This window comes from Myotis nattereri, assembly GCF_964212035.1.
Source record: "Myotis nattereri genome assembly, chromosome: 5".
NCBI lineage: Eukaryota > Metazoa > Chordata > Mammalia > Chiroptera > Vespertilionidae > Myotis > Myotis nattereri.
In genome coordinates, this window is record NC_138080.1 from 18,270,176 (window position 1) to 18,292,472 (window position 22,297).

The 22,297-nt window shown below is 52.2% G+C and overlaps 1 protein-coding gene across 4 annotated transcripts; it reads left to right on the forward strand.

Moving 5' to 3' along the window:
* Positions 1-5,732: 5,732 nt before the first annotated feature.
* Positions 5,733-20,456, forward strand: TMEM161A (transmembrane protein 161A). Of its 4 annotated transcripts, none has more exons than XM_081093258.1 (12): positions 5,733-5,803; positions 9,244-9,347; positions 9,900-9,980; positions 10,367-10,464; positions 10,596-10,752; positions 11,689-11,840; positions 18,126-18,186; positions 18,267-18,410; positions 18,509-18,622; positions 18,778-18,952; positions 19,068-19,164; positions 19,324-20,456. In XM_081093258.1, the coding sequence occupies exons 1-12, from the start codon at positions 5,801-5,803 to the stop codon at positions 19,575-19,577; spliced, it is 1,440 nt and encodes a 479-aa protein (XP_080949384.1). In that variant the 5' UTR covers positions 5,733-5,800; the 3' UTR covers positions 19,578-20,456. The 4 variants fall into 4 exon arrangements, with proteins under 4 accessions (XP_080949384.1, XP_080949386.1, XP_080949387.1 ...); XM_081093260.1 differs by having other exon boundaries at positions 5,765-5,803; positions 9,244-9,377; positions 19,324-20,450; XM_081093261.1 differs by lacking the exon at positions 9,244-9,347 and having other exon boundaries at positions 5,771-5,803; positions 19,324-20,450.
* The last annotated feature ends 1,841 nt before the right edge of the window (positions 20,457-22,297 follow it).

The window sequence follows — 22,297 nt, forward strand, 5'->3', positions numbered from 1 at the left end:
TGCTCAGCCAGAAGCCAGGCTGATGGCTGCCAGTACAGCGGTGGTGGTGGGAGCCTCTTCCACCTCCTCAGCAGCATTATGGATGTCCAACTGCAGCTTAGGCCTGCTCCCCACTGGCAAGTGGACATCGCCCGAGGGCTCCCGGGCTGCCAGAGGGATGTCTGATTGCCAGCTTAGGCCCAATTCCCCGGGGAGCAGGACTAAGCCAGCAGGTTGTCATTCCCCGAGGGGTCTCAGACTGCAAGAGAGCACAGGCCAGGCTGAGGGACTCCTCCCTCCCCCCCACCCCCCCTCCCCCCGCCGAGTGCACAAATTTTTGTGCACTGGGCCTCTAGTAAAGAATAAAAGAAGGAATCTTGAATGCTGGGGTACTATGCCATTCCTCTTTTAAATGGGCTTATCTCTTGACTCAGCAATTTTGTTACACCAGAGGGAGCCAGGTAGTTATCCACGTACTCCAAGGTGTGCACAGCCTCCCCTCCCTCACTCTGGCCTGTCCCATGTGTAGGCAAACCTGGGGGTCCAGGAGCCCAAGGGAGCTCTATTGCTCATCCCACCTCCAACCACCCCACAGGTGGTCCCAGTGGTGTTGATGTTCTTTGTGAACGGAGACACTGAGGCAAGCTTGGGGTGTAGGAAGTAGAGCAGAGGGCTACTGCTCGCTCAGGCATGTAGCAAAGACCGTCTGATCCCTTCTGGCTTTTATTGGGGGTGAGCACAGCAAATAACAATGGAGTACAGCAAGTAACAATGATTAACAAACATGCTTTATGAAATCATCAAAGCTAAGTTATACATTACACTATTAATTTCCTATGTTACACAAAGACTATTTCCACCTGCAGCAGTGCGCCCTCCCTGGCTTTCCATGCCCTCATGGACTATTTATCACGTCAAGGAAAGTCCTGCCTCGGAACAATAAGTCTTGTGTGCAAGACTGTTCTGACGCAGCCTGTGTGCAGGCTCCCGCCTTCTCCCGGCAGAGCGTCCTCTTCTAGTTAACTTCTTTCCGCTTGACCGCTACACAGTGGGATCTTATTATTATTATTTTTAGAGAGAGGAAGGGAGAGAGGGAAACACTGATTTGTCGTTCCACTGGCTTATGCATTCATTGGCTGATTCTTGCATGTGCCCTGACTGGGGATGAACCCACAACCTTGGCATATCAGGAGGATGCTCTAACCAGCTGAGCTGCCACACCAGGGCCTCAGATGAATCTTTACGACCATCAGATCAGACCCTTGACCTTCATAGCTCCTCAGGTGCCCCCACCCATTCTGCCTGTGACCCCCACGCTATCCCCTGCCCTGAGGCATCTAGAAACACTTGCATGTTCAATCCCAGGTCCATGCTGATCCTTCTTTCTGAACCACCTCCCTCAACCCTCCAATCACCTTTTTGTAAAAGACTGCTTCCTACCTTCCAACTCCATGTCTGCACTGCCCAAGCGAGAAATGGCTCCGACTGTAGGTTAAGCAGAGCGTTTGTTGCGTGCAGATCACCAATTTGAACAGGGATGTGGAGAACACGGAGTATTGGTCTCAGCACTTAAAAGGTTTGTTCCCCCTCCCCCATTCCACAAAGATCCAAAGCTGATTGGTTCCGGCTGGCTGTTGAAGCCTCTTGTCCCCTCTTTTCAGCCCAGCGCCCCACAGAGGAGCCTTTTCCGTAAAATCCAATGCCTTGTACCCGCCACGAGCGCACACAGTCACAGATGGTGGACAAAGAGGGGAAGCATGCACATCGCAGGCTTCAAAGTCAGTCCCGTCCCTGGAATTCAGCACATGCCAGACCCAGTTAGGGTTTGTCCTCCACGCATCTTCGCAGTCCTTGACGCATCATCTCTAGTAAAGTAGGGGCTTTGGGGACCCAGTTTCCAGGAGAGGATCATGGCATTATCGAAGCTCCCCTCCTCAGGGCTTCTGTGGCAGGGGGGTGCACTGGGGGGGCCAGGGGCAAGAGCAGCAGGAGGCTGAAGGGCTGGGAGGGAAGTGTATTTGGGGGCAAAGCCACCAGAAACCCTGGGTGGCTCTGATGTGGAGAAAAGGGAAGAGGGGGCCATGGGCAATTCACAGCCTCTAACCTGGATGGGGGCAGTAGGGGACCCCACACCTGTGCTGGGAGGCTTGCAGAGAATGCAGGGAGTGTGGGGTGAACTCAGGGCCTCTGTAGGGTGCCCAAGGTAGACGGGGGAGTCTCTTACCAACTCAGACTTGGGTCCTAAATCCTCTCCACCTGCTCCCTGTGCCCCTGCCCACCCTCAGAGGAAGAGTGAACCTCTGCCCCCACTCCAGCCCTAGACAATGAACTCAGGAATCTGGGCTGTGCATACAACCTCCGCCACCCCCAGCAGCACGGGCATGGTGGTCACCTTGAGGGTGCCAATTCTCCACCTGGGTTACCCTTCTGGGGATCCCCTCCTTCAGGTCATACGAACTCTGGCCATCTGCATAAGGATAAGGGTGTATGAACTTTGCAGTCACAGCTCCCCACACAACCAGACTCAGGAGCCCTGGAGAAACTGAGGCACAGCCAGAGAGGGTCTCTTCTCAACCTCTGGATCTCACCCTTGCAATGGACAAGAAGCCAGGACAGTCTCTGAAGGCTGTGCCCACTATCGAAGCTCTCAGTGTGGGGTTCATAAAAATGTGGCTGCTTTCAAAGGCTGGAGGAACCCTAGGGCCTGCGTATGTGGTTCTGTGGCCCCCATCACTGGGAGGCTGCACTTTTGCCACCTGCCATTAGGTGGCGCCCTCTAATGTGCTTTGGATTCTGTGCTCCCCACTCAACATTTTAGAATAGATACACTAGTAGGAATGAATAAATAAAATCCATCTTGGCTTCCAGGGGCTCCACCCATGTTTTTAGGCTCCCAGCCTTGGGACCCAGGCTATGTCATGTGTGTGTGTGTGTGTGTGTGTGTGTGTGTGTGTGATTATACATATACAGCCTGTGGTGTCCTAACCCATGAAGGGACAGTGGGCAGGCCACTGGGTTCTAGAAACACCTCTGGGTCCAGGCCCCAGATATGCCTCTGTGGCTCTGTTGGGAAGGAAGCAGGGAAGGTTGCATGGAAGTGTCCTACTGCTAGCCTTGCTAAGGACACCCTGACGACATCAGCCAGGGCCAATTTTACAGTCAAAGGGCCCCAAGTTCCCGCAGGAGCGCCATCACTGGTTGGAAGCACCACGGGAATTGTGTCCTGGGCACAAACACTGTGATGGAAGTGTGGTATCTCAGAGGCGCATGGTTTAGAGCACCGTGGTGAAACAGTCAGTTTGGAATGAGAGTGCGGGCCTCAGTGTGGTCAGAGACGGTGGGACATTAGTGTGAACGGCATAGGGAGCATCCAGTGAGGATCAGGGGACATAGACTACCCAATGGAGAGGACAGAGACCAAGGAGTGTCCAGTGGAGAACGGAGATGTTGAGCAAACTCTGAAGAATGGAGACCTTCCAATGTAGGAGAGAAGACGGGTTTTGCTCTGCATGAGTTGGGAGCCATAGATGGTTGTAAGCAAAGGAGGGACATGGTCTGGCTCAAGTGTTAACAGGTGCCCTCAAGCTCCTCAGGAGAAAATAGGCTGGGGGAGGGGATGGGAAATGGAAGCCAGAAACCTGGGAGGAGGGGACTTCAGGCAAGAGATGAAGGAGGCTGGATGGGTGGAGACAGTGAGGGGAGTGAGGCCGGGTGGAACTGTGGTTACATTTGGAGGGTGGAGCCATCAGGAGGAGCTGACAGATTAGGTGTGAGGTGAGAGCAAAGTCAAGGCCAACTCCAGGGTTTGTGGATAAGCTCCAGGAGGATGGGGAGGTGGTGGAGGGAAGATTGGGAGCTCCTGGGGCCAGGATGTGTGTGCGTTGACTGTGATTCACCACGTGGGAGCACTGTGACACCCAAACTCAGGAGCCCGGTGCCCAAGAGAGAGGTCAGGTAGAAGCAGAGATCTGGGCCTCTCAGGGCCTCAGTATTTTCATCAACTAAATGGAGCCAGTTGTCCCACCTCCCTGGCCTGCTGGAGGCAGCACATGAGGCACTCCCAGCATGGTTACAGTGGGCTTCAGCAAACGCCCCACACACCCCACCTTCTCTTTCTCCTTCCCTCTTCTCTGACACCTTTCCAAAATTTCATCTTCCCTGGATCCCACCTGTATGCCCTGGCCCTGAGGGGCATGTCATGATCCCCATGTAGGTCCTGGGGAATCCCAATGGCCCTCACTGCCACTGTCATCCGTCCTCTTTCAAAGGGACACTGAGTTCAGGGGACCAAAGTCACAATCAGAGAATCCCCTGCAAACAGACATCCATAAAGACAAAATCACCCACGGAGATGAGACAATCAACCATATCGGCCCTACTAACAGGTATCCACCCCCATAAAGACATTGTCATACCCACCTGCATGTACACACTCACACAGACACATCCATAGAAACAGTTGGCAAAACTTAGGTAACTATGTGAGACGCTCTTACTTCCAAGCCTGAAAACAGAAAACATAAGATTCCTGCATATTCTCTCTCTCTCTCTCTTTCTCTCTCTCTGGCTGCCGACACCTTTTCCCTTCTTCTTGCAAGGTGAATACCTTTGCCTTCTCTCTCCTAAGCTCCAAGGGTTCTACTTTTGCCTCTGTGACTTGTTTCCTGAGCCCATGCAGCCAAGCTGGGCACTTTTCTACCTCTGTGACTTTTTAAATAAACTTTCACTTGTATTGCGGGGGGGAGAGGGGAATAAAACATCAGATTTGAGGCTGACATTTGGTTCTTGATCCAGCCATGGCTGAAGCTGATCCTACTTTTGAATTTTTTGTTACAGGAACTAAAAATTTCCCTTTTTTGCTGGAGCCCATTTGAGTTGGAGTGTGTGTGTGTGTGTGTGCACGCGCACAAAGTCCTGGCTGATAGAGAGGAATGATGCCACAGAAAGGAGGCATTCTGAGATGGAAGACAGCATTTACAAATGCTGAAGGTATGAGATGGAGTGGCTGGTGGCAAGCTGTACTGTAGTGCGCACAACAGTACTGGCGGCAGATTGAAGTTAGGCAGAGGGGTCTGAATTTAGTGTGAGACCTTGGGCGTCTTTAGTCAGTGGGAGCCATTTAATGTTATTTTTTAAAAAACATTTTTATTGATATCAGAGAGGGAGGGAGAGGAAGAGAGAGATAGAAACGTCATTGATGAGAGAGGATCAGCCATCGGCTGCATCCCACACGCACGCGCCCACACTAGGGACCAAGCCTCCCACCTGGGCACGTCAAGCCCACAGCCCCGACCGAGATAGAACCGTGACCTCCTGGTTCATAGATATAGAACCGTGACCTCCTGGTTCATAGAGATAGAACCGTGGCCTCCTGGTTCATAGAGATAGAACCGTGACCTCCTGGTTCATAGGTCGACACTCAACCGCTGAGCCCCGCCAGCCAGGCCAGTTAATGTTCTGGATCAGGAGTTTCATGCTGAGAGCTGTCCCACCGGAGACAGTGAGTGATTGCGTGAACAGGTGTATCGGCCGCAGATCTGCGAGGCAGGTGCAGGTGAGGAGACCGAGTCTAAGAGCAGGCGGTCGCACAGGTGTGTCCCTGATACAGTCCCGATTCAACTGTGGCGAGCTCATCGGACGTCTTCGAACTACAACTTCCGGCATGCAACGCCAGCGACCCCGGGGCTCTCGGTTTGTGCTCCGCGTACAAGCCCGGTGATTGGTCGCATGGGCTGCTTGTCAGACCACAGTCTGACTTTGATTGGTCGAGTTCTCATAAGTGCCTGGTTCAGGGTCCGCTTACCGCGCTCCCGCCCGCGACATGGTAAGCGGGAGTCCTGAGGCGTGTGGGGTCCCTCGGGGGCGCAGGGTCCCGCCGTGGGAGTCCCGGGAGACACGGAAAGGACGGAGGTCCTTTCGTCGGGGTTGGGGGCTGTAGAGACTCCGGGTCGCGCAGAGCGCCTTGTGTCCTCTCGGGGGTCAGCATCTCGCTGCGGGACCCATGGGGACGGGAAGCCCCGAGTCTTTTGGGGTGGTGCCCTCTCGGGGTCTGGGATCCCGCGGAGGGGACTGGGGGCCGAGCACGTTCAGGGCCCCACGAGGAAGGCCTGGGGTCCCGCTGGGGCCTACTCTGGGTTGGGCCCCCGGAGGAGCGTGGGGCCGCGCTGGTGGGTGCCCGCGGGCACAGGCATGCGCAGAAGCGCCGGGGAGACCTGAACGGAGGGGCCGCGCGGAGGGGGTCCAGGTGGCCTCCCGGCGGGCGGGTCCCAGGTTGGAGACCGCACAGCGGGACCCACAGGCTCTCGCGTCTCCGGCTCCAAAATTTGAGTTTGTTCTCAACTTTAGTCCGCCCCGCGCCCCCTGCCCCCCCGCACCCCCTCCCCCATGGGTTCGGATTGGGCAGAAGGAGGGGCCGTCTGGAGGGGCCCATAGGCGACCTGACCCTGGCGGGGCCTGGAGGAGGACTGTCCCGAGGGGGGGGGGGGGCGCGGAGATGAGCCTGCAGTGCGAGCTGGTGGAGCGGGTGCTCGAAAGCGGGCTGCGCTCTAGGCGGTGCGGGATGCCGTGGGCCATAGGGGAGGGAAGGGCGCTCAGAACCGGGATGGAGGAAAGATCCGGGGAAGGCTCCGAGCAGCGGAGGGAGTGGGTGGATGGGAGGCTCTGGACAGTGGCTCCCACCCTCTTTTTGGCCATCCCCCACCTGAGCATCCCTAAGTCCTGATGCCCCCCTGTGACATGTAATTCTTATTATTCAAAAGTGAACTCCTATTCACGTGGAGGAAGCCTGAAAGGCCATTAACTTGGTCTAAACAAGCTTCCAAAGAACATGGCACCCATGAAAGAGGGAAATAAAAAAAAAAACCCGAAAGGACAGTTGAAGTACTGAGGAAGAAATCACTAAGACATTGTTTAAAAAATAATCATAATATGAAGGGATATGAAAAAATAGCAGATAGTTTCAAAACACATAATAGAGAACTGAAATGTATAAATATGTCACAATATATATTTATATACTGTCTATGGGGCCCCTAGAACCGTAGAAATGCAAAAAATTCAGTTAATGACTCATTCTCCATTGCCCCCCTTAGAAATCAAATTTGCCCTCCTGTGGGTGTGCCCATGTTGGGAACCACTGCTCTAGAAGATCTCCGGAGATCTGCAGAGCGGGACCCCGGAGGCTGGATGCTGCTGGGGGCGGGCATGAGAAACACCCCTGGACAGACCCTTAGGTGGAGGGCCCTTAGGTGGAGGACGCAGTCTTCCTTCTCTTACCCTCCCTCTGGTTCTTCCTTCCTGTCGTAGGTGCTGGGACCACAGTTTGAACCATGGGTCCCCCTCACTGGGAGGGTGTGTGTGTGTAGAGGGGTGATGGAGTCAGTGATGGAGGGCCCTGGGTCTGGAGGGCCTCTGAGACCCCAGTGGCTGGACACAGGGAGGACTGGGGAGAGAGCCAGGCAGTGGGGCGTGGTGGTCCTGAGCTGGGCCTGGCAGGAGCAGAGCTGCATGTGGACTGTGAGACTGGGGAGGGTCTGGCATCCCCTGGAGGAGCTCAGTGCTGTGTCCTCGGGGTGAGGGGCGGGGGGGCTGGGCTCCCGAAACAGCCTGGGGAAGCACAGCTCTGCGAGCTTGGCCGAGAGGTCCAGGCTGGGGGGACTGCTTTGTTGGGGTCATGCTGGGCCAGGTCACTGGTTAAACCCCTGGCAGAGGATGGGGACATAGGAGAGAGGCCGGCAGAGGGAGGAGAAAAGCAGGCAAAGGTGTCCAGGAGTTTGGAGAGCATTGGTGGGAGGCACTGGGGGTCCCCAGAGGAGAGGAGAGGGGGTGCTGGGAGGAAGGATGGGTGGGAAAGCCTGGCCCTCTGGGCTTGGGGGTGCCCACAGACCTTGACAATGCCGTGGTCATTAGTGCCTACTGGCCAATTTGTATTTGGTAGGAGGAGGGGGAACGATGAGACTAGATTAGTGAGATTTAGAGATCAGATGATGGCACTCCACACCCATTGCTGAAAAAATACTCATGGGCTCAGTTTACAAGTGACAGGCATAGAGAACGTATTCTACGAGTTGGTTATTGTGATGATGGGTTTCTCAGCAGTCGTTCCGAATTACAGTGCTAGGCCTGATTTCTATCCCACTGAGCTTTTCCTTTTGAACCCAGCTTATTTTTTGCCCTGGCCAGTGTGGCTCAGTTGGTTGAGCATTGTTCCATGTATTAAGAGGTCACCAGTTCGATTCCTGCTCATGGCACATGCCCGGGTTGTGGGCTTCATCCCAGGTAGGGGATGTGTAGGAGGCGGCCGATGGATGTTTCTCTCTCTCTCTTTCCCCTCTCCCTTCCTCTCTCTAAAATCAATCGAAACATATTTTTTTTAAATATTAAAACATAAAGTTAGCTTATTTTTTGTCTGGTAAGATAATTTCAATTATTAATATTAATCTTTATTTCATTTTAGTTGTTCATTATATGCCATAGTATTAGTAGGCAACTCCCCTGAGCACATTTTACAAGTTACAAAATTACTATATTCAGGCAGCTTCAGCTTCAGACTGATTACCAAAAACATTTCTCCTAAAATGTTTACAAACAAGTGTGTGAAAATGTGTGATGAATTATTGTGTAAACGGTTGTTATGTAGAATTTGGTGAGAAAATTCCTAATGGAGAAAAAAGTTATCCCACTCATGGCTAAGTCGTTATCCTGAAGCGGGCAGTGGCCAGCTGAGGAGGTTGTGAAAGGGGAGGTGGAGAGGAGAGAGGTGACTGAGCCATCAGGGTAAATGAGGACAGGGCCGCCGGTGAACACCGAAGCTGGAAGTTGGTTCGAGGCAGTGGTGCCAAGGCAGGGACTGTGGCTGGAGAGGGGCCACTTCTCACTGGACGTACCAGGGTCATTGTAGGTCCAGAAGGCTGTCCCGAGAGAACAAGAAACAAAATAGGAAGCACTTCATTTCCAGGGGAGGGACACCAGGCTGGGAGAGGAATACCTGATACCCATGGCACAGCCTGGCAGCGCACCTGCCTGACCTGTCTCTTCCCCAGCATCTGTTCTCCATCCCGCTCTCCCCCCAGCCAGGTGTGCGGCTCCTGGTCAGTAGGGTCTCCCAGGGTTGGGTCTGAGCTCACCCCAGTCCCCCTCCCCAAGGTACATCTGGAGCCAGGGAGGCCCCTCCCCCACCTGGCCCTGCATCGCTATAAATAGCTGGTTCCGGGAGTAATCGAGTTACTCTCTGGCTGGCACTGCCTGTCCTGTCCCTTCCCCCAGGCGATCCTCGGGGTGCAGCTGGTGGTGACCCTGCTCACGGCCACCCTCATGCACAGGCTGGCGCCGCACTGCTCCTTTGCTCGCTGGCTGCTCTGCAATGGCAGGTGAGCCCCGGCCCGCCTCAGGCCCTGCAGGTAGTTTTTTTTTTAAACAACTTTATTGAGATGTGGTTGATGTACAGTAAACTGCATATTTTGGAAGGGCGCAGTTGGATCAGTTCTGACAGGTGTACACACACACACACACACACACACACACACACACACACACACACGGGACCATATCCACACTTGGAAGAGCAGCTGCTCCCCCGTCACCTCCCTCCCACTCCTCGCTCACTGTAGAGGTTTCCTGGAATGTTTTTGGTCCCTGTTTGGGTCTGGGCCCCTTCCTGAGATTTGTGGAAACTGCACTCTCTCCTTCGCTAGGAGCGTTAGCCCGCAGATCCAGGGGTGTCTGCACCCCTGCTGCACTGCCCCGCCCCCCTCCCGAGCCTTCCCTTGGCCTCCCATGGGCGCTGCTCCTCCTGTCACCAGGGTTCTAGGGCCCAGCCCTCCCTCTGACTCTAGTCCCGAGTTTTGGGGTTCACTGCCTTGACATCAGAGCCCTACCCCAGGCCCGAGCTTTCCTGACCACCTGCCTGTCTTTGCCCTCAGCCTCTTCCGGTACAAGCACCCGTCGGAGGAGGAGCTGCGGGCCCTGGCAGGGAAGCAGAGGCCCAGAGGCAGGAGGGAGCGGTGAGTGAGCCTCCAGCTTCAGGGGAGGCTGCAGGGGCACAGGGCCTGCCCTGCCGGCTCGCGGGCACCGCTCTGGGCACAGAGGAGAACGAGGCACCCCAGATGGGAATCTGGACACCCCAGGATGAATGATTTGTTACTATCATACCTGGGCTGCCTTCAGTCGGCATTGAATGCTTGGCAGTTTGCTGTGGGCCAGTCCTGTGGGTGGGTGGTGCCTGCAACCTGGTGTGTAGAGGGTACCCCAACTGGGGAGAAGGCGCCTCCCGCCAGCTCCTGTGCTCGAGGGTGGCACTCTGAGGCCCTCAGGCTGCGGCAGGGAGAGGCGGGCTGGGCTGGGAAGGGAGAAATGGAGGATGCTGCTCTGACTCTCCCCTCCCCACCAGGTGGGCCAATGGCTATAGTGATGAGAAGACTTTGTGTGTCCCCCGAGATGCCCCTTTCCAGCTGGAGACCTGCCCCCTCACAGCCGTGGATGCCCTCGGTAACAGTCCAGCGGGCCCCCAGCACCCTCACTTTGTCCCCTGGCAGGGTGGGTGGGTAAGGGGAGACCCTGGGTGGGCAGGGTTGGGGGAAGGCCTGGGGAGGCAGCTGGCTGAATAGGGTGTCCCGCAGTCCTGCGCTTCTTCCTGGAATACCAGTGGTTCGTGGACTTTGCCGTGTACTCGGGGGGCGTGTACCTCTTCACAGAGGCTTACTACTATGTCCTGGGCCCGGCGAGGGAGGCCAACATCGCTGTGTTTTGGTGTCTGCTTACCGTTGCCTTCTCCATGTATCCTTCCAGCTAGGGGAGGGGTGGGGGGGCAGACGGGAGGCATGTGGGAGCCTGACTGAGGCTTCCTGTCTCCCCTATTTGGTAGTTGGTTATGAACGGCTGTGACCCAAACCTCACCCCAACTCGGTGGGGGAAAGCAGTCCCTATTTGCTCTCCTGGGCCAGGCCCAGCAGGGGGGCCTCATCTCTGCTCCCAGGAGTCCCCCTTCTAGCAGGCTGGGCCAGGCTCCCACACTGCAGGCACGGAAAGGCAGCAAGGAAGATGGGGTGCTGCAGGCCTCCTGAGGCCTCGCCCAAGCCTGCACACCCCATCCCTGTCCACCCTTTCAGTGAAAGCACCAGGCCGCCCAGAGGCAGGGGCCGGGAGGGAGATGGCCCCTCTGCAGTTGTTTTGTTCAGCTGCACAGGGAACAGAGTGAACCTGTGACTTTAGAGACCCACGTAGGAGAGAATGTCCTTGTGCCGTGGGCTTGGGGAGAAGGAAAGCCCATCTTGAGGCCCACACTCTTCTGAAAGCCCTGGGCCTCTGCCAGGCAGATTGGAGACACGGCCCTTGTGCCTGCCAGCTCCGCAGAGGAACGTGCTGTGATGTAGCCAGGAGGCGAGATGGGTAAGGGAGGCGGGACCCCCTGAAGAGACTGCCGTGCTGGCCATTTCCGACTGGCTGCACACAGTGTGACAGCCACGCCGGAGGCCCAGCCCAGGCGCACCTGCCATGCGCAGACCCCGTGCTGCTGACACAGGCGTGCGCAGCCTTCTCACCTGTGTCCTGGGCTTGTTTATCAGCTCACTCTTCTCCTCAGTCAGTCTCCTGTTCCCCAGGACCCCAAACCCAAACCTGGTGTTTGTGCCCTGGATTTGGGGTGTCACTGGCTGGAGGTGGTGGGGTGGGCAGGGGCATCACAGGTGGAAGCCTCCTTAGCTCTGCCGCCAGGAAGATGTTCCTGACAGTGACTCGGCTGTACTTCAGCGCCGAGGAGGGGGGCGAGCGCTCCGTCTGCCTTACCTTTGCCTTCCTCTTCCTGCTTCTGGCCATGCTGGTGCAGGTGGTGCCAGAGGAGACCCTGGAGCTAGGCCTGGAGCCAGGTACGTGCATCAGGGCGTGGGGTAGACACCGGCCACTCCCTCCTGTGAGCTGCCGGGTGTGGGGTTTAGCGGCTTGATCCACCTGCACACTGTAGTAGGAGGGGACTCCTGGGGCCAGACGGTGTCTATGGATTTCTGCCACCTTGGTGCCCCCTTGGGCTTGGGGATAAGAGGGCATCTTACCTCACTGTCTGGCAGACACCTGTGGCTGTAGCTCTTCACACAGGCATTTCTGTTGCCCGCTAGTCTGTCCTCTACCCAGCAGCCACAGTAATTTAATATTTACCTACTTTTGTTTAATTTGTGGGAGGAAATGGGTAATGCTACAAAATTTATAAAATAAATACGAGAGTGAAAATTACACTTCCACACTGGTTCTGGTCCCCAGAGGAAACCTGGGCGCCACTTTTCCTTATTCCCATAAAGCAGCGTAGATATCTCTAATACCTTGTCTTTTGCCCTTAAATATAATAACTGTTGGAGGTTGTCCCTTGATGCTACATATGGTACTGTTTCTTGTGACAGCTACATGGTATTTCATTTTATGGATGTTCTATTATTATTTAACTAGGACCCCATTTATGGACATTTATTATTTATTTATTTATTTATTTTTATTTATTTATACTGTCTTTTTTTTTTAACATATTTTATTGATTTTTTACAGAGTGGAAGGGAGAGGGAGGGATAGACAGTTAGAAACATCGATGAGAGAGAAACATCGATCAGCTGCCTCCTGCACACCCCCCACTGGGGATGTGCCCAAAACCAAGGTACATGCCCTTGACCAGAATTGAACCTGGGACCTTTCAGTCCACAGGCCGACGCTCTATCCACTGAGCCAAACCGGTTAGGGCTACACTCTCTTTTATATTTACCTATGGCATTACCTTTAATGGCATTCTTTTTTATTTTTTTTATAAATCTTTATTGTTCAGATTATTACAGTTGTTCCTCTTTTTCTCCCCATAGCTCCCCTCCACCCGGTTCCCACCCCACCTCCTGCCCTTACCCCCCCTCCACTGTCCTTGCCCATAGGTATACGATTTTTGTCCAGTCTCTTCCCGCACCCCCCACACCCCTTTCCCCCCCAAGAATTGTCAGTCCACTCCCTTTCTATGCCCCTGATTCTATTCTATTCACCAGTTTATTCTGTTTGTCAGATTTTTTATTCACTTGATTTTTAGATTCACTTGTTGATAGATATGTATTTGTTGTCACTTTGTTGTTCATAATTTTTATCTTTACCATTTTCTTCTTCCTCTTCTTACAGAATACCCTTCAGCATTTCATATAATACTGGTCTGGCGGTGATGAACTCCTTTAGCTTGTTCCTATCTGTGAAGCTCTTTATCTGACCTTCAATTCTAAACGATAGCTTTGCTGGGTAGAGTAATCTTGGTTGTAGGTTCTTGGTATTCATCACTTTGAATATTTTTTGCCACTCCCTTCTGGCCTGCATAGTTTCTGTTGAGAAATCAGCTGACAGTCGTATGGGTACTCCCTTGTAGGTTACTAACTGTTTTTCTCTTGCTGCTTTTAATATTCTCTCTTTGTCATTTGCCCTTGGCATTTTAATTATGATGTGTCTTGGTGTGGTCCTCTTTGGATTCCTTTTGTTTGGGGTTCTCTGTGCTTCCTGGACTTGTAAGTCTATTTCTTTCACCAGGTAGGGGAAGTTTTCTGTCTATTTCTTCAAATAGGTTTTCAATATCTTGCTCTCTCTCTTCTTCTGGCACCCCCATAATTCGGATGTTGGTACGCTTGAAGTTGTCCCGGAGGCTCCTTGCACTATCTTCATATTTTCCAGTTGGGTGTTTTTTGCTTCTTCGTATTTCAAATCTTTGACTTGATTCTTGGGATCCTCTAGTCTGCTGTTGGGAGTCTGTATAATATTCTTTATTTCAGTCAGTGTATGCTTACTTTCTAATTGGTGCTTTTTCATATCCTTGAGGGTCTCACTAAATTTCTCAGAGGTTTCTAGAAGATTCTTGAAAAATCTTATAACTGTAGTTTTTTAAAATTTAAAAAATTTTTTTTTTATAACTGTAGTTTTGAACTCTATATCCAGTAGTTTGCTTTCCTCCATTTCTGTCATTTGTGACCTGTTTTTGTCTCCGCATTTTGACTGCTTCCCTGTGTTGATAGAGTGGTTTTGTGTGCTAGGTGTCCTATAGGGCCTAGTGGCTCAGCCTCCCTAATTACCTGAGGTGGGCACTCTTGGTGCACCCCTTTGGGGCCTTTGTGCACCGTCTTGTTGTAGTTAAGCCTTGATTGCTGTTGGTATCAGTGGGAGCAATTGACCTCCAGGCCAACTGGCTGTGAGGACCAGTTGTGTCTACAATGGGAGAACTTCTGTGCTGGAGACACCCTTATGGGACAGGACTTGCTTCAGTGGGGCTTTGGTGCTCACCGAGTCTGCCCAGGTTTTTAGGGGGAGAAAGGCCAGGCCATTCATATGCAAAAGCCTTTGCACACAGCTTGGGTGGGGCTATAAATTGGGTTGGGCGGGGTCTCAGGGAGTCATCATGGTGGAGCAAACTGCAATGGCTGCCAGTCTGCTCTGCCTCAGAGCGGAGCGGTCCTTGGGTCTGTGTCCCGTGGCCCTTGCAGGAACAATGACTGCTGCAAGCACCTCTGTGAGAAAGCTACCCTCACGTTCCGGCCCGATGCCCGATAGTCCAGTTTCTCTCCATATGAGTCTGGGTCCCCAAATTCTCACCCGGAACTGGAGTTCAAAGCAGTCAGGAGCTTGTATCTCCCTCCCGATTGAAAAAGACAACAGTGTACCCAGCTGCCAGCCCCTGTACCTCCACACTTCCACACCTCTGCACCTCCTACCGGACTCAATGTGCTTTTCTCTTTCCTTCTAGTTGTAGAATTTCCACTCAGCCAGCCTTCCCGTGGTTCTGGATGATATTCGTTTTGTCTGTTAGTTGTAGTTTTAATATGGTTGTGCGCGGCAGTAAGTTCAGGTGTTTACCTATGCCGCCATCTTGGTTGTCTCTCTATTTATGGACATTTAAGTCTTCTGCTAGTAAATGGTTGTTGCACAAAACCATGTTGTTATATAACAATGTGGTATGGGAATAGCTTTGTGCCTGTAGCCCCGTGCACCAGAGTACATTTGTAATTTGAATAATGTTGCAAATTGTCCTTCAGGAAACCATGTATGAACAGGCCTATTTCCCCACACCCTCTCCAATGGGTTTCCTCTGACCTCTTCATCTTGGGTGAGCTAATGGGCGAAAATATAAGTGAGGCTGAGCATCTTTTGTTTTTGTTAATCCTCACCCAAGGATATTTTCCCATTGATTTTTAGAGAGAGTGGAAGGGAGGAGAAGAGACAGAGAGAAACATCGATGTGTGAGAGACACATCGATTGGTTGCTTCACATTCATGCCCTTTACTGGAATCGAACACGGGACCCTTCAGTTCAAGGGCCGATGCTCTATCCACTGAGCAAAACCGACCAGGGCGAGCACCTTTTCATATGCTGAAGAAGCTGTTTGTTTCTATTTCCCTTCCAGAAAAGCTCTGCTCTTTTGCCCAATTTTCTACTGGGTTGTTGACCCTTTTATTGATTTGTAGGAGTTCTCTATTTTTTCTTAGTTTCTCATTTTTGTTTTGGCTTTTTCTATTATTTGATTGATCTTTTAAAAACATAATTTGGATCATGCAACCTCTCTGCCTGAGACCAGACTCTAATGGTCTTTGAATAAAGACCCATTTCTTCACTGTGGCTTACAGGGCCCTGTTGATTCCTTGAGCTTTATTATCACCAATTCTCCTCACTTTTCTATTTTTTAAATTACATAATGTTTGATACATAAAATAACACACATATGTAAGTTACAAAGGATAATAATCGTGTAAACACCCATGAACCGCCTCTCAAGTAAGAACTGGATCCCAGCACTTCTGTGTGTCCCTGGTGCTCCTTCCTGGTCCCACTGCCTTCCCCCTGTTCTCAGCCCCGACCGTCTCTCAAACTGTTTGTTTGTTTTAAGATTTTTTTCGTTGTTAATCCGCACCTGAGGATCTCTTTTTCGTTGATTTTTAGAGAGAGAGGAAGGGAGGGAAAGCATGGGAGAGAGAGAGAGAGAGAAAGAGAATCCAAGTGAGAGACACACAGATTGGTTGCCTCCTGCATGGGCCCCTGCCAGGGCTGGGGATCGAACCTGCAACCCAGGTACTTGTCCTTGATTGGGAATCAAACTCGCAGATGCTGTAACCACAGAGCCACACTGGGCAGGGCAAGTTTTGTGTTTGTTTGTTTGTTTTTAAATTGATTTTTAGAGAGAGAGAGGGGAAGAGAAAGGGTAAGAGAGAGAAAGACAAAGAGAAACATCGACTTGTTGTTCCACTTACTATGCTTTCACTGGTTGACTCTTGTATGCGTCCTGAGTGGGGATCAGACCCGCAGCCTTGGCTAGAGGTGTGGCGCTCTAATTGAGCTTCCCGGCCAAGGCCTCAAACTTCATGGTTATCATTGCTTTTTCTCCCCGGCGGCCGGTGTGGCCCACTTGGTTAAGCTTCGTCCCCGCACCAGTTCCCAATTAGGACACATTCCTGGGTGGTGGGCTTGATCCCCAGTAGGGGACGTGTAGGAGGCAGCCAGTCGATGCTTCACTCTCACATCTCTCTCCCTCTCCCTTCCTCTCTCTAAAATCAATAAAAACATTGAAAAACAACAACAAAACAGTTTCATCACACATGTCTCTGTCCCTAAAGAATTTATTGTACAGTTTTACAAATGGCTGAATCAGCCATTTTATCATGATGTATCTGATTCTAGTAACACTTCTACCTCAGTCTAGTTTGTCTGATTTTAATATAGTCTTTATATAGTGTTCTTTTGTAGTATTTGTTATGTCTTTTTAATATCTCTTTTCTCTCAACCTTCCAGTGACCTCATGTTGAGGTATATCTCTAAAAAACATAGCTGGGTATTTTCAATCAAGTGTATCAATCTGTGTTGTTTAACTTTGAAGTTTAATCTGTCTTTTATTGTGATTGGACATATTTGGCCTTGTTTCTGCCATCTTACTTTTATACTTTATATTGTTCCTTTTCTGTTGTTACTTTTGATAGTGGCTGCCAGCCTAACTGTCCTTCCTTTATAGGTGATCTGTTTTAACTCCTAGGCTGCTCTGCAGCCTCTTTGTTTTTGGTATTCTGCAATTTCACCAGTATGTCTAGGTATGGATGTCTTTGTATTTATCTGGTTTGATGTCTTTTGTGTGTGGCATCCGTTCTGCAAACTTCTCAACCATTCTTTTGCAGTATCTCCTGTTCTCCTTCATTCTCTCTCTCTGTCTCTCCTTTTGGGGCCCTGACTTGACTTATGCTGGACTTCCTATTCTGTCCTCTTTGTCTCCATCTCCCTTCATATTCCCCACCTTCTTCTTTCTGAGTGGGAATCTGAGTGATTTCTTCAGATCCAATTCATGAATTCCTCCTTGGCTGTTTCTAATTTAATGTTTAATATCCTGTCATTTCAGTAATTATATTTTTCCTTTGGAAAAGGTTGATTTCTCTGTGAATGTACCTGACCAGCTGAGGTAATCTTGGGTCACCTGTTCTGTCATTCCAGCTTTTATTTTCCTCAGTCATCTCATACAAAGCTGATAATACCCGTTTCTGAAGTCTACACTGTCTTTTGTTTTTTTCCTGCCGAATCTCCTTTATGGTGATTGTTTCCTTGTGTGTTTGGTGATTTTGGTTGTGAATCGATATTTACTTGCTTTTACTCTGAACTACTGAGGGGTCTGAACTACTGAGGGTTCTTTCCAGGACTCCGGTTCTCTCCCGGGGGAGCCCTTCACGTCCCTCAATTCCTGGTGTAATCCTGTAAGCGCCCATTCATGCTCCCTTGCTTTTCCCATGTCCCCCAGCACAATCCAGGGTCTGCCTGATACAGTCTCCTGTTCTTTATTTTTTAGAGAGAGAAACATTGATGTGAGAAAGAAACATCAGCTGGTTGCCTCCTATACGCACCCCAATTGGGGATCAAACCCACAACCTAGATATGTGCCCTGACTGGGAATTGAACCCACAACCTTCTAGTGTACCGGACGATGCTCCAACCAACTGAGCCATCTGGCCAGGGCCACTCTCCTGTTCTTTGAAAAGAGCATTAAGGGACCCTCCTGCCTGGCATGGGGCCTGGATGCCACTGGTGCACTCCTACCTGAGGAGCAAAGGACATCTAGGAGGGGGCAGGACATCTAGGACGGGGCAGCGCAGGCTCCGAGTTCCCACCTTTGTCTCTGTCCTCCCCAGGCCTGGCCAGTCTGAACCAGAACCTGGAGCCACTTCTGAAGATGCAGGGCTGGGACTGGATGTGAGTCCTGGGAAGGGGGGGTGGGGGGGCAGGGGCGGCTGTCAGGCTGTGGGGTTCCCTGACCTGTCTCTTCTTCCCAGGGTTCCTCTAGTCAAGCTGGCCATCCGTGTGGGGCTTTCAATCCTAGGCTCCATGCTGGGTGCCTTCCTCACCTTCCCAGGCCTGCGGCTGGCCCAGACCCACCGAGATGCACTGACCATGTCAGAAGGCCGGCCCGTGCTGCAGTGAAGTGGGGAACGGGTGGGTGAGAGGTTAGGGAGCCTAGGGGATGGATGGGGATGGTAGGTGCCTAGGCCTCACCCTGCTGCATCCTTGCCTCCAGGTTTCTCCTGCACACCAGCTTCCTGTCCCCCCTGTTCATCCTGTGGCTCTGGACCAAGCCTATTGCACGGAACTTCCTGCACCAGGCGCCCTTTGGGGACACACCCTTCTTCCTGTGTGTATGGGGTGGGGTCAGGAGGGGGACCTGGGGGACCCCTCTGTGTACTCCAGTCTGAGGCTCAGGGAGGAGCCATGAGAGAGCTGTGAGTCCTGAGGGAAGATCCTGGGGCGGAGGGGGCCTCACTAGCCTCCTTACCCTCTTCTGTGCAGACTGTCGGACTCAGCCTTTGACTCACTGCGCCTCTGGGTGCTGGTGGCACTGTGCCTGCTGCGGCTGGCAGTGACCCGGCCCCACCTGCAAGCCTACCTCTGCCTGGCCAAGGCCCGCGTGGAGCAGCTGAGGCGGGAGGCTGGCCGCATTGAGGCCTGCGAGATCCAGCGGCGGGTACGGGTGCTTGTCTGGGAGGGAACCCGGGCTGCAGGGCAGGCCTTCCATGCCTTCCAAGCATGGGGTCAGCTGGAGCTCAGAAGGCCACCTGTCACTGCTACCTGCTCACCAGGTGGTACGGGTCTACTGTTATCTGACGGTGGTGAGCCTGCAGTACCTGACGCCTCTCATCCTCACCCTCAATTGCACGCTTCTGCTCAAGACGCTGGGTGAGAGGAAACTGCCTTGTGGGGTGAGGGTGGCCTGGGGGTCCCTGAGGCGTCCAGGCCTCAGCCCCGCTTCCTCCGCTCCTCATCCTCCAGTCCCTGTATCCCCCTATTTCACCCCTCCTTCCTACAGCCGTCCCTCTCTCTACTCTCTCCTCACAGGTGGCTACTCTTGGGGCCTGGGCCAGGCCCTCCCACTAGCCCCAGTACTGGCAGCAGCCCAGGATGGCCCAGTGGGCCCCAAGGAGGATGAGGCCCAGCAGGCGGCGGCCCGGATCACTGGGGCCCTGGGTGGTCTGCTCACACCCCTCTTCCTCCGTGGCACCCTGGCCTTCCTCATCTGGTGGACTGCGGCCTGCCAGCTGCTTTCCAGCCTCTTTGGCCTCTACTTCCATCAGCACCTGGCAGGCTCCTAGCCACCTGCAGAGACTCCTGGGACCCCATGGCCGCCCTCTCTGTGTGTGCCTCAGTATCCCCAGGTGCAAGAGGGCCTGGGAGGCCTATGCCCAACCCTTCACTGCAGTGCCTGCATGGGCCCCCTTTGGACCCTGAGCTTCTGCCTTGAAACTATCTCCTGAGGCCGGTGGCTGAGTCCCACAGCCATTGTTCCTAGACTGCATGTGCACGTCAGGTTTGACAGCAGAGCAATGACAGAGGGGTGGCTTTTTAAAAAAGGGGAAAAGGAGGGATCTGGAGGGAGAGAGAGGTGGGTGGGGTGGGTGGGCCCCTGGTTCTGGGCTGGGCCACAGTGGTTACTGCCTTCTGCCACAGGTACATGGGGACTGCTTTCCTATAAAGGTCACACACAGGCAAACAGGTACATTGCTGAGGCCACAGGCCCAGGGCAAAGAGGATGAGGGGCTCTCTCTGACTCTGGAATTTTTCTGTCACTGTGGCAACAGTGGGAACCCGCTATGTATGCATGTATGTAGAACAACATACACGTGGCTGAAAAGCCAAAATTCAACTGAGTAAATTTTAATGGTCTTAATAGGCTTTATTGAATGACTCATGAATCAGGCAGCATCTTATGCTTCTGTTATGTGGATAAACATGAAAAGTATATTAAAAACAAGGGTTCGCCCAGCCGGTGTTGCTCAGTGGTTGGGCATTGACTTATGAACCAGGAGGTCACAGTTCAATTCCCGGACGGGGCACATACCCAGGTTGCAGGCTTGATCCCCATTGTGGGGCATGCAGGAGGCAACCTATTGATGATTCTCTGTCATCATTGATTGATGTTTCTATCTCTCTCCCTCTCCCTTCCTCTCTGAAATCAATAAAAAAATATTTTTAAAAATTTTAGAAAAAAAAAACAAGTGTTAAATCCTGGCTTGAGGCAAACTAAATGCATCATCCAATTTTGATCCTTCGCAAGTCTCCAGTTAAAGTACAAGGCTGCAGTATGTTCCAGAAGGTGGAACTAAGGAAGGAGCCACGGTTGACTGCCAAACTCATGGATGCCAAACCCTAAGCCCAGGGAACAGCTTGATTTACCTGTAGAAACTTCTAGAGGCACTGACCACAGCAGGTCTCAACAGGCCAGGCTGAGGGCGGGGGTGAGGCAGGCGGGCGGCCAGGGAGCTGTTTGGAAAGGTGCTTGCTTTCTTCCCATGACACCACTGCTAGGAGGGAAGCCAGGCTTGGTAGGAATGTGGTGGCAAATGGGACTAGGTGACTATATGTAATGAATGCTAAATGGAGAGAGCCACTCTCCCTATCCTGCCTGCAGATTCTAGAACTTACCAGGCATGAGACTGAAGGTCCCTGGGGAATCCAGCTGGTCCAAGAGGAAAGTCCCAATGACACTAGCACCACGGAGTTCCCATCAGCCTCCAGCTTAGGTCTGAGTCCATGTGTTCCCCACACTCCTGTGGCCTTCCAACCTGCTTGTCTCAGCCCTTATTCTTCATTGTGAGTAGACAACCAGGATAGTCCAGGGATCTGAGGAATGTCCAGTGTGGGAAACAGACCCGAACAGAAAAATAGACGACTTTGGGGGATTGATTCTACAGGGAGAAGGGAACTTACAAAACAAAAACAGACCATGCCCTGGCTGGTGTGGTTTAGTTGGTTGAGTTTCGTCCTGTGCACCAAAAGATCACTGGTTCGATTCCCGCTCCTGGCACATGCCCGGGTTGCCGGCTGGATCCCCAGTAGGGGGGATGCAAGAGGCAGCCAGTGGATTGTTTCTCTCTCACATGAATGTTTCTCTGTCTCTCCGTCTTCATTCCTCTCTAAAAAAACCCAACAAAACAAAGGAAACAACAGTCTAGAATGTTCTGAGAAAAGAGACTCATGAAACAAGAACAATGCTACTAAAAAGGAACATCTGATGAACCGTTGCTCTCCTTTGAGCTCCTGGAGATTAAAAGCAAATGGAAGATAACATGGAAATCTTACAGAAGGAACAAAAAAAATAAAAGATACACAAAACAAGAACTGACAGAGGAAATTAGAAGATTGGTTTAGAAGAAGAATCTTCAAAATAGTTCTGGCAGAAGAGATCCAAGCAAACAGGAAGAACATTCCATGGAACAAGGCAAGGTTCCAGGTGCCTGATGCCCAGCCCTTGGTGTCTTGGGATGCCTCCAGTTAGCAGAGCATCATCTCCCAGCTCTGCAGGATCCGCACTGTCCTCTGGCACCTCAGGAGTCATCATCTGACACCTGGTGGCCCCCGAGCCCACTGGGCACACTTCTTCCTGCAGCAGTGCCTTAGGATGCCTGGCCCCTTGCTTGCCCAACCATGGCTGTGCCTGCTCTCTGCTTTGGAGCTCAACACCATGTGGTTAGGGACACATAGGAGGTGGAAACACCATAAACAAAAGCAAGGCAGTGACTGGCACAAACAGCAGGCACAATGGGTGCAGCACTTGTGGGGCAGCCAAGGCAGGAAGAACCAGTGACAGTTACAGCCTTTGCTGTCATGCATCAAACCCAAGATATTTACAGTCTGTGCACATTTCACACACACACACAAGGTGAGAATGAGAGGAAATAAGGTGAGAGAAAACTAGGGAAGCTGGAAGATGGTGGTAAAGATCCTGTGTTTTCAGGAGGACAAGTATTTTAGTTTTTGTTGACTCATCAGTGGCAATTTCCACATATCGGTGCTGCTCAAGGAGGGGGGTCAT